The 16,036-nt window shown below is 51.0% G+C and overlaps 1 protein-coding gene across 1 annotated transcript in view; it reads right to left on the reverse strand.

Moving 5' to 3' along the window:
- Positions 1-337: 337 nt before the first annotated feature.
- LOC142696303 (uncharacterized) overlaps positions 338-16,036 on the reverse strand; it is a 69,913-nt gene continuing 54,214 nt past the window's right edge. Inside the window, exons 17-20 of the mRNA XM_075847634.1 lie at positions 10,209-10,310; positions 5,920-6,025; positions 4,367-4,483; positions 338-922 (exon numbers count right to left, since the gene is read on the reverse strand). Coding sequence (XP_075703749.1) covers positions 844-922; positions 4,367-4,483; positions 5,920-6,025; positions 10,209-10,310 — 404 coding nt within the window. The 3' untranslated portion in view covers positions 338-843. The remainder of the gene's footprint in view (positions 923-4,366; positions 4,484-5,919; positions 6,026-10,208; positions 10,311-16,036) is intronic.

The raw sequence follows: 16,036 nt of genomic DNA on the forward strand, positions 1-16,036 counted from the left end.
GGACAGGACTGATGGTGGCAGGGACAGGACTGATGGGGCAGGGACAGGACTGATGGGACAGGGACAGAAATGATGGGGCGGCAGGGACCGGACTCATGGGGGCAGGGACTGGACTGATGGGGGAGGGCCAGACTGATGGGGGGAGGGCCAGACTGATGGGTTCAGGGACAGGACTGGTGGGTGCAGGGACAGGACTGGTGGGGTCAGGGACAGGACTGATGGGGCAGGGACAGGACCGATGTGGCAGGGACAGGACTGGTGGGGGCAGGGAAAGGACTGGTGGGGGCAGGGAAAGGACTGGTGGGTGCAGGGACAGGATTGGTGGTGGGAGGGACAGGACTGGTGGGTGCAGGGACAGGACTGGTGGGTGCAGGGACAGGACTGGTTGGTGCAGGGACAGGACTGGTGGGGGGAGGGACAGGACTGGTGGGTGCAGGGACAGGACTGGTAGGTGGAGGGACAGGACTGGTGGGGGCAGGGACAGGACTGGTGGGGGGAGGGACAGGACTGGTGGGTGCAGGGACAGGACTGGTGGGTGCAGGGACAGGACTGGTGGGTGGAGGGACAGGACTGGTGGGTGGAGGGACAGGACTGGTGGGGGCAGGGACAGGACTGGTGGGGGAGGGACAGGACTGGTGGGAGCAGGGACAGGACTGGTGGGGGGAGGGACAGGACTGGTGGGTGCAGGGACAGGACTGGTGGGTGCAGGGACAGGACTGGTTGGTGCAGGGACAGGACTGGTGGGTGCAGGGACAGGACTGGTGGGTGCAGGGACAGGACTGGTGGGTGCAGGGACAGGACTGTAGCTGGTTCTGGGTCATCGTGGCTTCTCTCTAGTCCTCTTCATTGTCTGCGGTTGGTGGGACACTGGATCCTGTAGCCGGCCACGTAGGCCTGGACATAGACCCGGACCTGGTTTATTCTGTTAGAGGGGAACAAATGGGAGATACAAATAAATAATTCTGCAGAAATGAAATCCCGACATGTAAACAGAACATCATAAAAACCACTGGAGACAAAATAACTTCCAAGTGAATATTTTCGTGCTCGGCCGCGGTTATTTATCGCATATAAAACGTCTAAACACGTGACAATAACGGCACCGAATCCCAGCACACGTAACGCTCAGTCTACAGATCCCGGGAGCCGTCCCCTGCCGGGCATGTAGATAGAGAGTTCAACATAGAAAAGCACCCAAATGTGACATTGTGCGTTTTTTTTGGGGGTTTGGAAAAAGCATTGGCTACAACAATAGCGCACAAAACGACAAAGCGAAACACTATCAAACCGGAAAAAACGGAAAATAGGGAGGGCTAAGATCTCCTCTACCGAGAGGGAACCTGAGGGGGCGCTCCTATTTAACCCTATCTGATCCAAATAACACCCAAGTATCCCGGGCTCTTCATGGCTTCTGGCTACGGCCCTATATATTGAAACCCTCCCCCAGCGCCGTCACCCCCCCAAAAAAATGAACCCCTTATTTGTACAGTCTGAGCCCCTGTGGCTATAAATCCTTCATCTCTTGGGTTCCTCTCTGACACCCACGGGCAGTATATACAGTATATATATATATATATATATATTAGAGCTGCGTTTCTGTCACTTTGTTTCATCGTCCAATAAGTATTAAGGTCAATGGGTCATGACAGCTGTTACAATGTATCAGTGCCGGTAAGAGCTGGCGACCTGGAGTCCAGAACAGTAGATAGGTGTCTGCTGCTGCTATTTACCTCACAGAGGGTGCACTGATACATTGTAACAAACCATCAGTTGTGGGAGCAGAACTAGGTCAGGAGAGGTTTACAAAATACAAATTCTGTTAGAAAGTTGCGGCACTTTTTCTTAAAGATTAAAGAGATTTTTCGGGAATAAAAAAGAAAAAAAAAATTCTCAAAATGCTAAAAGTATAAACTTCTTGCTTTATTTACCGGTTCCCTCGCTGCCGCTGATCCGGTCTCTGTTTACACTCCTGCATTGTGATGTGTCGTCCATGCGTAAAACACTTGACGCGAGCGGGCCAGCCAATCACAGCCCACTGTAGTGACGACACTATGGCCAACACGTTACTGCCGCGTCCCATGTGACACGACTTCTAGCAGGCGTGTGACCAGACGTGGCAGGAGTGTGACCAGACATGGCAGGCGTGTGACCAGACGTGGCAGGAGTGTGACCAGACGTGGCAGGAGTGTGACCAGACGTGGCAGGAGTGTGACCAGACGTGGCAGGAGTATGACCAGACGTGGCAGGAGTGTGACCAGACGTGGCAGGCGTGTGACCAGACGTGGCAGGAGTGTGACCAGACGTGGCAGGAGTGTGACCAGACGTGGCAGGAGTATGACCAGACGTGGCAGGAGTGTGACCAGACGTGGCAGGAGTATGACCAGACGTGGCAGAAGTGTGACCAGACGTGGCAGGAGTATGACCAGACGTGGCAGGAGTGTGACCAGACGTGGCAGGAGTATGACCAGACGTGGCAGAAGTGTGACCAGACGTGGCAGGAGTGTGACCAGATGTGGCAGGAGTGTGACCAGACATGGCAGGCGTGTGACCAGACGTGGCAGGAGTGTGACCAGACGTGGCAGGAGTGTGACCAGATGTGGCAGGGGTCCCTAACGAAGGCAGCGTAGGCAGCGAAGGCAGCGAGACGTTCTGAAGGTAACTGATATGAAGACGTTTATTATTTTCGCATTTTAAGTCATTCTTTTCTTTTTGTCCCCAGCAACCCCTTTAAGCTTTATTTATATAAAACCGGAGAACCCCTTTATTCATGCACCCGGCAGAGTGTTATACCGGCCATGTGACGCCATCATGGATTATGATCACACCCATCATTACATTCCTGTATTCCTGAATCTTCACGCCGGAGCCGGTAAGATGGTGAAGAGCAACGACCTCCAACCGGAATCCATCAATGACCTATGAAGGTTTAGTGGAGGGGCATGACTGGGGGAGGGCGCGAGTGCAGGAGCATAGGCAGGAAGGAGTGGGGTTGGTACCTATGTGGGCAGAGGAAGTGCAGAGTGTCCTGTCTACCCTACCTTTATGTAGCAGAGTTGAGGATGGACTTGGGAAACTGTTGTTGTACGTAACAAGGACCAAGGTTGGACCCCAGGGGGGGGGGGGGGCATTGCAGCAAGTTATGTAAAGCTGAGCTCATATTTCCCTGACTGGGTAGTCTGATGGTATCTGACGGGGGTGTTGTTCTTGGCATGATCCCAGGTATTATGAGATGGGAAGGACACTATAAATCATCCACATAAGTGACAGCAGTGAGGGTGGAGTCCTGGTTTCCTCATTTATTATCAATGGTGTATCTATAGGGGTAGAAGCGATCGCAGTTGTGACCGGGCCACATGGCCCACGGGGCCTTCAGCCCCCATTAAGAGTCCGGCAAACAAAACCTAACGCTGGCTGAAGAGAAAAGAAGAGAAGCTGGGAGTGAGGAGCGGTAAGTAAATAGAGGGGCCCGAACATATTTATGGGTCTGGTCTGGGGTCTAAATTAATTTAAGAGGTATTGTCTTTGTTCTGAATATATTTAGGGGTCTGAATTAATTTGGGGTCTGATCTGGGGTTTGATGGTACTATTGTGGTACCCAGTATCCAAAGTTTGGTATGGGGCCCAGCACTAGTTACCATACCTCCCAACCGTCCTGGATTCAGCAGAACAGTCCCGGATTCCGGGCTGGGGTATGTTCCGCTGCCAACTGTATCTGCGTCCTCCGGTGATCTGGTCGGGGGTTCCGCTCCTTGAGGAAACCTCTGAGGTCACTGACCATATATGGACATTGACGTTAGGGATTCAACCTGGAGCGGAATCCCTGGCCAGAGTCGGCAACGTGGATTCCGCTCAAGGAGTAACCACTGACTTCACTGCCCATATATGGACAGTGACATCAGGGCTTCCCTCTAGGAGCGAAATCTATGCTCTAGCTGAGTATACCGCACCTAGAGGGAGTCCCAATGGCGCTATCTATGGGGGGGGGGGGTACTATCTTCAAGGGGTGTGGGGCACTATTTACATGGACACTGTGGCACTATATGGGGGCACTATCTACAGGGGACACTGTGGTCCTATCTACATGGGCACTATCTACATTGGCTCTGGCAGCTAAGGTGGCAGTATACTGTATGGGGCAGCTATGGCAGAATTATGCTGTATGGGGCAGCTTTGCGGGCATTAAGCTATATGGGGGCAGCTATGGGGGCATTATACTGTGTGGGGGCATCTATTTGGTACAATACTGTGTGGGACGCATTATGGGAGCATGACACTGTGTGGGCTGAACCGGGTGCCGCATCGGTTATCCCTCTTTGTGATGCTTGAAAGTTGGGATTTATGCTAGTTACCCCCCTGATTACTGTACCTGTACTTGGTGCAGAAAAGGGCCCCCAGCGGACCGCAGCGCTCCACGTAGCTTTCTCTCACCCCCTGGCGTACGGCTCGTGCTGTGCTCAGCTTTGTTGTCACAATTGGACAAGTCCTGCAAGAAGATAAATTAAATCCTCACAGCCACAAACCCCTCGCATCAAACATCATCTCCCATGGGAACTGTGCAGTGCTGGACTCCTGCATGACCTCTCTGTATTGTCGGGACAACTGTGATTTCTCTAAAGCATTGGATCCTGCTCCTCACATGCGGTTATTGTACGAGATTAGATTACGATAGATTTTACAATAGAAAAGGATCTGGGTGGAATTATTAATGATAACATTACAGCGCTCAATGCCAGTCTGCTGCATCAAAAGCTAGCAAAATATTGTCTTATATTAGAAAGGGCATGGTATCTTTAGTATTATTTAACCGCTTTATAAAGGTCTGGTGTGGCCACATCTTGAATATGCTGCCCAGGATTGTGCACCGTTCATGAAAATGATACCAGAGAGCTGGAGAAAGTACAAAAGTCTCAGTTATAAAGGGAGGTTTTCAAAAGAAGGCTGAGGGGGGGGAGGGGGGAAGTGACATCTTGATATATAAATATGTAAATGACCTCCATCCAAACCAATGCTGTAGGTTATTATTTTTGCGGACCCCACAGAGCACATAGGGTCATTGCTCAGAGGGATTTAATATTACATTCCTGAACTTATAAAGTTATGGAAACTTCTGCCACAGGATTTGGTAATGGCTGTAAATGTGGAGAGATGTAAGGAAGGGTCAGACATCAGCAAATAAGTATTCCGGTTACTGGCAGGAAGGTAGGAGGTTGATCCGGGAATCTGCCTAGTGGCCAGTAGGGGGCAGGCAGGAAATATTCTACTCTATGTCAAATTTGGGCGTCGCCCTAGGGTGTCCAGAGGAAGCACTCACACCCGACCCTGGCGGCTGAGGGACACCAGGACTATAAATGACACATGGTAGGTGGGGGATGTTAAAGACTTTGCATTGGGGCCCAGAAATTACTCCTCCGCATATATAAGGTTGAATTTAATGGATTTATGTATTTCTTTTCCACCCAGTAATGATATAACTGGTGTCCATTTCCTTGTGATGGTGTCTGAGTCTTGCGCCGCCGTCAACTTCTTGACATGCGAGAGCCTGAGGAATGAACACTGTGCCGCCCAATGCATCTGTGACAACGGGGGTTGTACTAAAGCCAAATTGAACTTATACATGGAATTTAATAACAGTATACAGCAATCTCAGCTCCCCCTAGTGGTGGCTGCAGGCAGAGAGGATTTTATCATTTAACTCTGTGTATTCAGGGGGTTTGGAGCTCTGTATCTCTGACAGCTATAAATATATATTATATGATTAATCAGCGCAGAACAATTCGATAAAAAGGCTAAATGTGACTGGAGCCGAGTTTATGATGCAGCAGGTTTAGTTCCCCCACTACTGCTCCTTATTCCATTCCTCCCATCACTATAGCCGCCCCCAGTCCTTTGACCACCATCTCTCGCCCCTCTGTCACTTACAGTTTTTCGCAGCGATGCCCTGCCGTGCCCATCACACACTCACACTTATTGAATGGCTTGCAGGTTCCTCCGTGCTGGCAGGGGGGGACGCACGGCTCTGTCACCGCTAAAAGAGACCACAACACACAACACAAAGCAGTTACAATCTAACAAACTAACATCTAATACAAGAAGAGACATCTCTGATACATAGTAACCTCCAGACGTCTGTGTGCAGAGCTAGATTTATAGGCAGGGTTGTCTTAGGCACCATGTGGAGATTCTACCCCCCAATATTCACCTGAACCTGCCCGTCTCCGGTGCTGCCCCTGACATGGCCCTAGTATACCTGTATATACAAATTACTCCAGTATTTACTTTATATATGAAGTTCTCAAAATCTGGAAAATTTGGAAAGATTAGCTGTGCAAACCAGGGGAAAAAAGTACACGGGGGTTGTCACTTTGCACCGGGGGATACGGGTGTTGTAGAGCTTCTCAGTACACGGGGGTTGTCACTTTGCACCGGGGGATACGGGTGTTGTAGAGCTTCTCAGTACACGGGGGTTGTCACTTTGCACCGGGGAATACGGGTGTTGTAGAGCTTCTCAGTACACGGGGGTTGCCTCTTTGCACAGGGGGATACGGGTGTCATGGAGCTTCTCAGTACACGGGGGTTGTCACTTTGCACAGGGGTATATGGGTGTTGTAGAGCTTCTCAGTACACGGGGGTTGCCACTTTGCACAGGGGGATACGGGTGTCATAGAGCTTCTCAGTACACGGGGGTTGTCACTTTGCACCGGGGGATACGGGTGTTGTAGAGCTTCTCAGTACACGGGGGTTGTCACTTTGCACCGGGGAATACGGGTGTTGTAGAGCTTCTCAGTACACGGGGGTTGCCACTTTGCACAGGGGGATACGGGTGTTGTAGAGCTTCTCAGTACACGGGGTTGTCACTTTGCACAGGGGTATATGGGTGTTGTAGAGCTTCTCAGTACACGGGGTTGTCACTTTGCACAGGGGGATACGGGTGTTGTAGAGCTTCTCAGTACACGGGGTTGTCACTTTGCACAGGGGTATATGGGTGTTGTAGAGCTTCTCAGTACACGGGGTTGTCACTTTGCACCGTGGGATACGGGTGTCGTAGAGCTTCTCAGTACACGGGGGTTGTCACTTTGCACAGGGGTATATGGGTGTTGTAGAGCTTCTCAGTACATGGGGTTGTCACTTTGCACCGGGGAATACGGGTGTTGTAGAGCTTCTCAGTACACGGGGGTTGCCACTTTGCACAGGGGGATACGGGTGTTGTAGAGCTTCTCAGTACACGGGGTTGTTACTTTGCACAGGGGGATACGGGTGTTGTAGAGCTTCTCAGTACACGGGGTTGTCACTTTGCACAGGGGTATATGGGTGTTGTAGAGCTTCTCAGTACATGGGGTTGTCACTTTGCACCGTGGGATACGGGTGTCGTAGAGCTTCTCAGTACACGGGGGTTGTCACTTTGCACAGGGGTATATGGGTGTTGTAGAGCTTCTCAGTACATGGGGTTGTCACTTTGCACCGGGGAATACGGGTGTTGTAGAGCTTCTCAGTACACGGGGGTTGCCACTTTGCACAGGGGGATACGGGTGTTGTAGAGCTTCTCAGTACACGGGGTTGTTACTTTGCACAGGGGGATACGGGTGTTGTAGAGCTTCTCAGTACACGGGGTTGTCACTTTGCACAGGGGTATATGGGTGTTGTAGAGCTTCTCAGTACACGGGGTTGTCACTTTGCACAGGGGGATATGGGTTTTGTAGAACTTCTCAGTACACTGGGTTGTCACTTTGCACAGGGGGATATGGGTGTTGTAGAGCTTCTCAGTACACGGGGTTGTCACTTTGCACAGGGGGATACGGGTGTTGTAGAGCTTCTCAGTACACGGGGTTGTCACTTTGCACAGGGGTATACGGGTGTTGTAGAGCTTCTCAGTACACGGGGTTGTCACTTTGCACAGGGGTATATGGGTGTTGTAGAGCTTCTCAGTACACGGGGTTGTCACTTTGCACCGTGGGATACGGGTGTCGTAGAGCTTCTCAGTACACGGGGGTTGTCACTTTGCACAGGGGTATATGGGTGTTGTAGAGCTTCTCAGTACATGGGGTTGTCACTTTGCACCGGGGAATACGGGTGTTGTAGAGCTTCTCAGTACACGGGGGTTGTCACTTTGCACCGGGGGATATGGGTGTTGTAGAGCTTCTCAGTACACGGGGTTGTCACTTTGCACCGGGGAATACGGGTGTTGTAGAGCTTCTCAGTACACGGGGTTGTCACTTTGCACCGGGGGATACGGGTGTTGTAGAGCTTCTCAGTACACGGGGTTGTCACTTTGCATCGGGGTATACGGGTGTTGTAGAGCTTCTCAGTACACGGGGTTGTCACTTTGCACAGGGGTATATGGGTGTTGTAGAGCTTCTCAGTACACGGGGTTGTCACTTTGCACAGGGGGATATGGGTGTTGTAGAGCTTCTCAGTACACGGGGTTGTCACTTTGCACAGGGGGATAAAGGTGTTGTAAAGTTTCTCAGTATATTTACAAAAAACTGCTACCAGAAGAATAATTCCTTTTATTCCAACTGCCAATAACTAGGTAAATGAACAAATAAAAATAAGTTTTATTGTGCTACTATAGAGCAAAAAGACTAACTACACTGATTGATTAAAATGAATAACATCACCTCCGTTTAGATTTGAAATGACTGTGCACATTAAACCACGTGTATGTATATTGTATTCAGTGTTGCTCGCGGCTGCAGACCAACGAGTCAAACACCTAACATATGTGGAGAGCAACGGAGGTACATATTAGATTAAAAATTTGTAGGTATCAGAGCCCCCCCGACATGTTTCGCTGTGCTATACAGCGTCCTCAGGGGTTCAGGGGCTTACTGGCAGCACGCCGAAAACACGGAGCTATTTTAAGCTGTCTGGGAGGAACAGCTGGGGAATCAGGCCAACCAATCACATGCCGTCATTGCAGCCAGGCCGCCAGGATTGCCTGATTGACATCACGGCAAGCCAATCGGTGACTACCACCGAAGGCCAATGAGAAGAACATAACGCCTCTGTCCAATAATACGTGGAGGGGAGAGACATAACTCCCTTCCCCTCTGACGGACGCTAGAGGCAGCCAATTTGGAAAGAATCACGGCGAGGCCGTGACATGTGTCCGCCCCCCGTGTGTAGAGCTTCTCACAACACGGGGTTGTCACATTGCACAGGGGGATACAGGTGTTGTAGAGCTTCTCAGTACACGGGGTTGTCACATTGCACAGGGGGATACGGGTGTTGTAGAGCTTCTCAGTACACGGGGTTGTCACATTGCACAGGGGGATACAGGTGTTGTAGAGCTTCTCAGTACACGGGGTTGTCACTTTGCATCGGGGTATACGGGTGTTGTAGAGCTTCTCAGTACACGGGGTTGTCACTTTGCATCGGGGTATACGGGTGTTGTAGAGCTTCTCAGTACACGGGGTTGTCACTTTGCACAGGGGGATACGGGTGTCGTAGAGCTTCTCAGTACACGGGGTTGTCACTTTGCATCGGGGTATATGGGTGTTGTAGAGCTTCTCAGTACACGGGGGTTGTCACTTTGCACAGGGGTATATGGGTGTTGTAGAGCTTCTCAGTACATGGGGTTGACACTTTGCACAGGGGGATACGGGTGTCGTAGAGCTCAGTACATGGGGTTGACACTTTGCACAGGGGGATATGGGTGTTGTAGAGCTTCTCAGTACATGGGGTTGACACTTTGCACAGGGGCATACGGGTGTCGTAGAGCTTCTCTCCTGTTGTATGTGATTCCTCAGGTCCTTGTAATAATGCATTTTGTTGATAGATCACAAACATGTGCAGTTATAGGAGGCATCTGGAAGGGGCGTGAATACTTTTTTACGGTGCTATATAACTATTACATGATTGAATGACATTGCATTTTTTGGCACATTTATAGGTCACACATCCAGATTAAAGGTCGTTGTAATATCCACACAGATAAGTTAGGTGCACCAGGGAGCTATCAGGGCAAGGGTCACACATTTCTCACCTTCTAATGGTGGTGCAGCCAAAATAGTATGAGTGAGCGTACTCTAAACGAGGGTCTATTATAAATAAGAGGAAGATAGTGGTGACATGTTATCCTAGGCTTTACAGCAGCAGACTGGTACTGAGAGGTTGGTGCAGGATCCTTTACTGCTATAAATAATAATCTCTGCGCTGAATGCTGGAACCAGCGGCAAATATACATTTAAAACTTGTGCTAATATCCTCACCTGCTTCACACTGTGGCCCCAGGAATCCAGGGGGGCAGCGGCACACATTATATCCTGTGCACCGACCCCCATTCTGACAGGACTTCTCGCAGCGAATGGGCTCTAGAAGAAAAGGGGAGAGGCGATTACAGCCATCAATCCAGAATCATGTAAAGGAAAATAACCCACCATGTACAGTAACCCCCAGCAGGCAGGTCCACATATCACTTCTCATCCACCAAGGCACAAGTATATTCCCTCCATGACTGGTACCCCACATGTCAATCCTCAGACTGACCTCCCAGCTTACTGACGCAGTGCCTGGTGGCACCAGCCAATGAATAGCACTGTTTTAGAAGTGACCTGTCAGTAGCTCCTTGTTGGAAACAGAACTGATATCTCCCAACATTCCATGCTGGTTCAGTGTCTGCACAGAGCTTTTTATGGTGGTTTCAATTCTTGGAAGAGTCGTTTTCAAGTAGGAAAATCTAACTTCCCTTCCTGCATTATAGAAGACAAACGGTTAGGAGAGTGTCTGTCCAAATCCAGCAGAACAGCGAGTGCAGCTCTGGAGTATAATACAGGATATAACTCAGGATCAGTACAGGATAAGTAATGTAATGTATGTACACAGTGACTCCACCAGCAGAATAGTGAGTGCAGCTCTGGAGTATAATACAGGATGTAACTCAGGATCAGTACAGGATAAGTAATGTAATGTATGTACACAGTGACTCCACCAGCAGAATAGTGAGTGCAGCTCTGGAGTATAATACAGGATATAACTCCGGATCAGTACAGGATAAGTAATGTCATGTATGTACACAGTGACTCCACCAGCAGAATAGTGAGTGCAGCTCTGGAGTATAATACAGAATATAACTCAGGATCAGTACAGGATAAGTAATGTAATGTATGTACACAGTGACTCCCCCAGCAGAATAGTGAGTGCAGCTCTGGTGTATAATACAGGATGTAACGCAGGATCAGTACAGGATAAGTAATGTAATGTATGTACACAGTGACTCCACCAGCAGAATAGTGAGTGCAGCTCTGGAGTATAATACAGGATATAACTCAGAATCAGTACAGGATAAGTAATGTATGTACACAGTGACTCCACCAGTAGAATAGTGAGTGCAGCTCTGGAGTATAATACAGGATATAACTCAGAATCAGTACAGGATAAGTAATGTATGTACACAGTGACTCCACCAGCAGAATAGTGAGTGCAGCTCTGGAGTATAATACAGGATATAACTCAGAATCAGTACAGGATAAGTAATGTGTGTACACAGTGACTCCACCAGCAGAATAGTGAGTGCAGCTCTGGAGTATAATACAGACTGTAACTCAGGATCTGTACAGGATAAGTAATGTATGTACACAGTGACTCCACCAGCAGAATAGTGAGTGCAGCTCTGGAGAATAATACAGGATATAACTCAGGATCATTACAGGATAAGTAATGCAATGTATGTACACAGTGACTCCACCAGCAGAATAGTGAGTGCAGCTCTGGAGTATAATACAGGATATAACTCAGGATCAGTACAGGATAAGTAATTTAATGTATGTACACAGTGACTCCACCAGCAGAATAGTCAGTGCAGCTCTGGAGGGGGTGGAGTAGGACGTGTGGAGAGAGCTGCTGAGACTACCGTGCAGGCCTTGGATCCAGGGACTTTCCTTATCCTATCTGCCCAGGCCTCATACCATCTGCCTGGGCTTGGAAAGTACCCTGAGGGGGGTTCCATCCTAGGATGGAGCCTCAGACCTCTACCTCCCGGAGCATGCCAGCGGGGGGTAGAGGGTCATCCCAGCTGGCTGGGAATATGCAAACAGTCGCGGGGGTGAGGAGATCATCTCGGGGCAAGGCTGTCCTGGCTCCCCCTGACGCTGGAACCCTGGATAAGGGTATGGAGACGCGGTCCGGCAGGGTGATCGAGGTGTTGTCATCTGGAGAAGGACCAGCGCCGTCCGGACATTTGGATGACGGTCGTGTGGAGGAATGGGGACAGCTGAGGACCGGAGAGACGGTGGAGAACTTCAGCTCCCGTCTGGCTATGCGGTTGGAGGAGTATCGGGACCTCAGGAAGTCGCTGCAACGGCTCCGTGCGGACTTGGCGGTCGCCAGAGGAAGGGCTGCAAAAGCCTCAGGAGGTAAGAGGTCCCGATACCTTTTAAATGTGAAATCCTTGTTGGAGGAAATAAAAGAAGTGGAAGAGAGACGTGAGGAGATTTTGGCAGGCGGAGGGGTGTTTGGTGAAAAATTAAAAAATGAAGAGAGGTTTGCCGAGATGGCAGAACCTATAAAAATAGAAAGTGTGGAGGAAGACAGCAGAGCCCCAGACACAGCAAAGGAAATTGTGGGGGAGAAAATGGAGCATGAGAATGCAAAGTCCAGAGAAGGCTCAGATTCTGATGCACCCAGGAGCAGTGAGGAGGAGGAGGGTGGACTCACAGCTGGGAGAAATCAGGAGAGTTTTGATACTGACAGTGAGCGGCCTCCAGGATTACTTACACAGATCCGTAACGTGGAGTCGCCGGTATCCTTCCAGGGATTTTGTTTCGGTGCGGAGTTACCCGCAGAGGAGGAAAAGCAAAAGAAAAAAAAATTTAAGAAGAAAAAAAAGACAAAGGAAAAAAAATCTGCTGAAGGTTCATTTAAAATGGTGTACACAGCAAGATCCTTCCTGTGCTCTGAGCCAGATGCAAGTCAGGATCAGAGCGCAGGTCCCGCAAGACCCCCAGCTCAAGCCTCTGCAGTGGGGCTGGAGCGGGAATGCGGGGAGAGTGTTACGGGTCCGGCATTAGAACACGTGGTGGTCAAAATGGTGCCGGACGCCAACCCCTGCAAAGGGGGCGGTACTGGTGGCCTGGTGACGCCAGGGGGTGTGTCCCCGTGTCCGGTTAATGGCGAGCCCGGGAAACTGGTCTCTGATGCGAGTCAGCGGTCTGGAGAACGGGTAAACCAGAAACCGGATGTGGTGTCTGAAAGCCGGAAGTCTGTCGGTGTCGCAGTAAAGCCGTCAGACGTTCCGGACAAGGGCGGTCACAGATGGGGCTCCGGCTCTGTTGGCCACTCCTCTGTGGGAGGGGGGAGTGGTCCAGCGCCGGAGGCGGCTCCAGTGACATCAGTGGCTCCTTCGTCCGCATCACTGAAAAGTGGTGTAGGCGAGAAGGGGGCTGCTGGCGTCGGGGGCGGCGGTGGCCCCTTTCCCAAAAATGTTCCGCACATAGAAAAGATGGAGGTTAATGAGGCGGAGGGCACAGCGGGGACACCGCTTATAACATCTGGTGGCGTCCCTGCAAAGGTGCCTGATGATGCGGAGACTGAAGCAGTGTCTACCCACACAAAATGTACAGCAAAAATACAGAACATAGAACCAGGCCTGGCCAGAAGGATGACTGCAGGGGGACCTGGTGGGTTAAATAAAAAAGTTGCGGCTGTGGATGTGGGAACTGCTGGGGGTATGCAGGTGTCTGCAAATAAAGTTGCTGGAGTGTCTGCTGGTAATGGGGTGTTGAGTGCTGTGTCTGTAGGTGGTGAGGTGGTGGGTGGTGGGGATGGGGTATCAACCAGGGGCAATGGGCCTGGCGCTCCTCTTGCTGTGACATCCGGCAGGTCTTATGCTGGTGTGGCAGCGGGGGGACAGCGGGCCCACCCATCTTCATCCTCAAGGTCCGGGGACGGTAACTTGCAACAACGTCTCTTGGACGCTTTAAGAGAGGGAAAGCAAACCCTAACCATAGGGGGAGTGCAGAAGGACCTGTCTTTCTGGATAGACAGATATGGTCTAAATGCCTTCCGAGAGCAACGAGGAGATCAGTGGTCGCTCCCAACAGCCGGGCAGGCTGTAGCCAGGAGGAATGTGGTCCGTCTCCGGTGGCGTGGCAATGATGCGTGCCCTCCCAGAAAGAGGGTGGTGGAGCTGCTGCTGGGGATGGGCTTCAAGGCGAGTGACATCTTTGCCTTGATACATCCTCATGGCTCGGTCGAGTTTGACATCAGCTTTGTTCACCTAGGGGGCCTTGAGGTCTTCTGGGGGAACTACGAGCTGATGAAGGACGAGCCTGGCTGGCGAGACTTTGCTGCACAAGCAATTTCTCGCCAAAGTGGTCCCAAGAGAGTGACCGTTCTTACCCGTAATGAGTCACTCTCTTGTATTGATATCATGACCTGGTTGGGAAGGTACGGAGAGGTAGTAGAGATGCCACGGAAGAACATGGATGAGTTTGGCATCTGGTCAGGGGCCTGGACGTTCATGGTTAAATTAAAGCGTCTGGGACAGACGGTGTCCCACATACCATCGTCTGCTTTCCTGGGAAGAGATCGGATCCTTGTCTTCTACCAGGGGCAGCCGAAGTTGTGTCACCGGTGTGGCGACCCCTCACATTTGAGTGCAGGCTGCAAGGTGCAGAAGTGTGCTCATTGTGGGGGGATTGGTCATCTAGCCGCATCGTGTGACCGTATTCGGTGCAACCTGTGTGGTGACTTAGGTCACCCGTTCAGTCGGTGTCCTCGCTCTGTTGTCAATGCTTGTTCCAAACCTGCGGAGGATGAAAGGAGGGAGGCCTCCGTGGGTGAGGGTGCGGGCAGGGACGATGGGGCACAGGGGCAAGGGAAGAATGCAAAGAAGGGTCCCCCTTCTCGCCAGAGAAGGGCGGAGAAGCGAAGGAAGGAGAGGATTTGGAGGGCGCTCCAGGAAACTGGGACAACCTCTGATTCGGATCTGGATGCCCCCCCTGAATCTGATGCCCCTGGGGAGGCCGAATTGAATGGGGAGATGAGGAGGATCCAAAGGGAGCAGAGGGCTGAGGACTCTCAGTCCTCCCACTATGAAAGTGTGGGAGAGGAAGAGAGGACTCAGCCTACAGCAAAAGGGACACCGGGCAAAACCCAAGGGCCAAATACATCTGGCCCCGCCCTGGCCCAGGAAGGTAAATCCTGTACCCCCCTGGTGCGCTCTACTGATCGATACCATGCTCTCGTGGACATTCCAGCCTCTCATACTAAGAGGGAGGGCATGGTAGGGCACCCTAGAGTCGTTGAGCCTCCCCTGCTGCAGGGGCCGTTGCCCCCAGAGGGGGAGGTTGACCCGGTACTTGGGGATGAAGATGGGAATAGGGTGGTGAATATGGACTCCTCAGTTTGCAAGAAGCGAGGCAAAGAAGGGGGGTCCTCATCAGATAGAGGGGGGGGTGGGAAGAAGAAAGCCGTCTAACTCAAACATCCATGATGGCGGCACCCACTCCGTTGACGCTGGCATCAATTAACGTTGCCAGCATTAAGTCAGATAGGGCGAGATTTGCAGCCTTTGATTTTCTTGGCCGAGTTGAAGCCGACATTTTGTTTTTGCAGGAGACCAGGCTGTCACTTTTGGCAGACGTCGTTAAATCTAGGAGGGAGTGGCGACGCGGGCCCTCCTACTGGTCTCTTGCGGCTGAGCCCTATAGCGGAGTGGCGGTCCTTTTCACCGCACCGGTAACATGCCGACGGATGATTGAGTTAGAAATGGGGAGGTGCTTGATCTTAGATGTCCTCATGAGGGGACAGGAATTAAGACTAATCAATATATACGGACCCCAGAGCAAATGGGACCGTAAAAGTCTCTTCATGAGGATTAAGACTTTCCTTTTTTCAGGTCGACAAGTTATCTTTGGAGGGGACTTCAATACTGTCATGAGACCCCGAGATAGAGGAGGTTCCGGAGATAAAAAATTGACCTGCGATAGTGTAGCATTAAAAAATATAGTTAGCGATGCTCGCCTGGTGGATATCCACATCAGGCATACCCCAGGCCACTCGGGTTTCACCTATCGTAGAGGTAGTTGTAGGTCTAGGA

Source organism: Rhinoderma darwinii (assembly GCF_050947455.1).
Source record: "Rhinoderma darwinii isolate aRhiDar2 chromosome 5 unlocalized genomic scaffold, aRhiDar2.hap1 SUPER_5_unloc_52, whole genome shotgun sequence".
Lineage (NCBI taxonomy): Eukaryota > Metazoa > Chordata > Amphibia > Anura > Rhinodermatidae > Rhinoderma > Rhinoderma darwinii.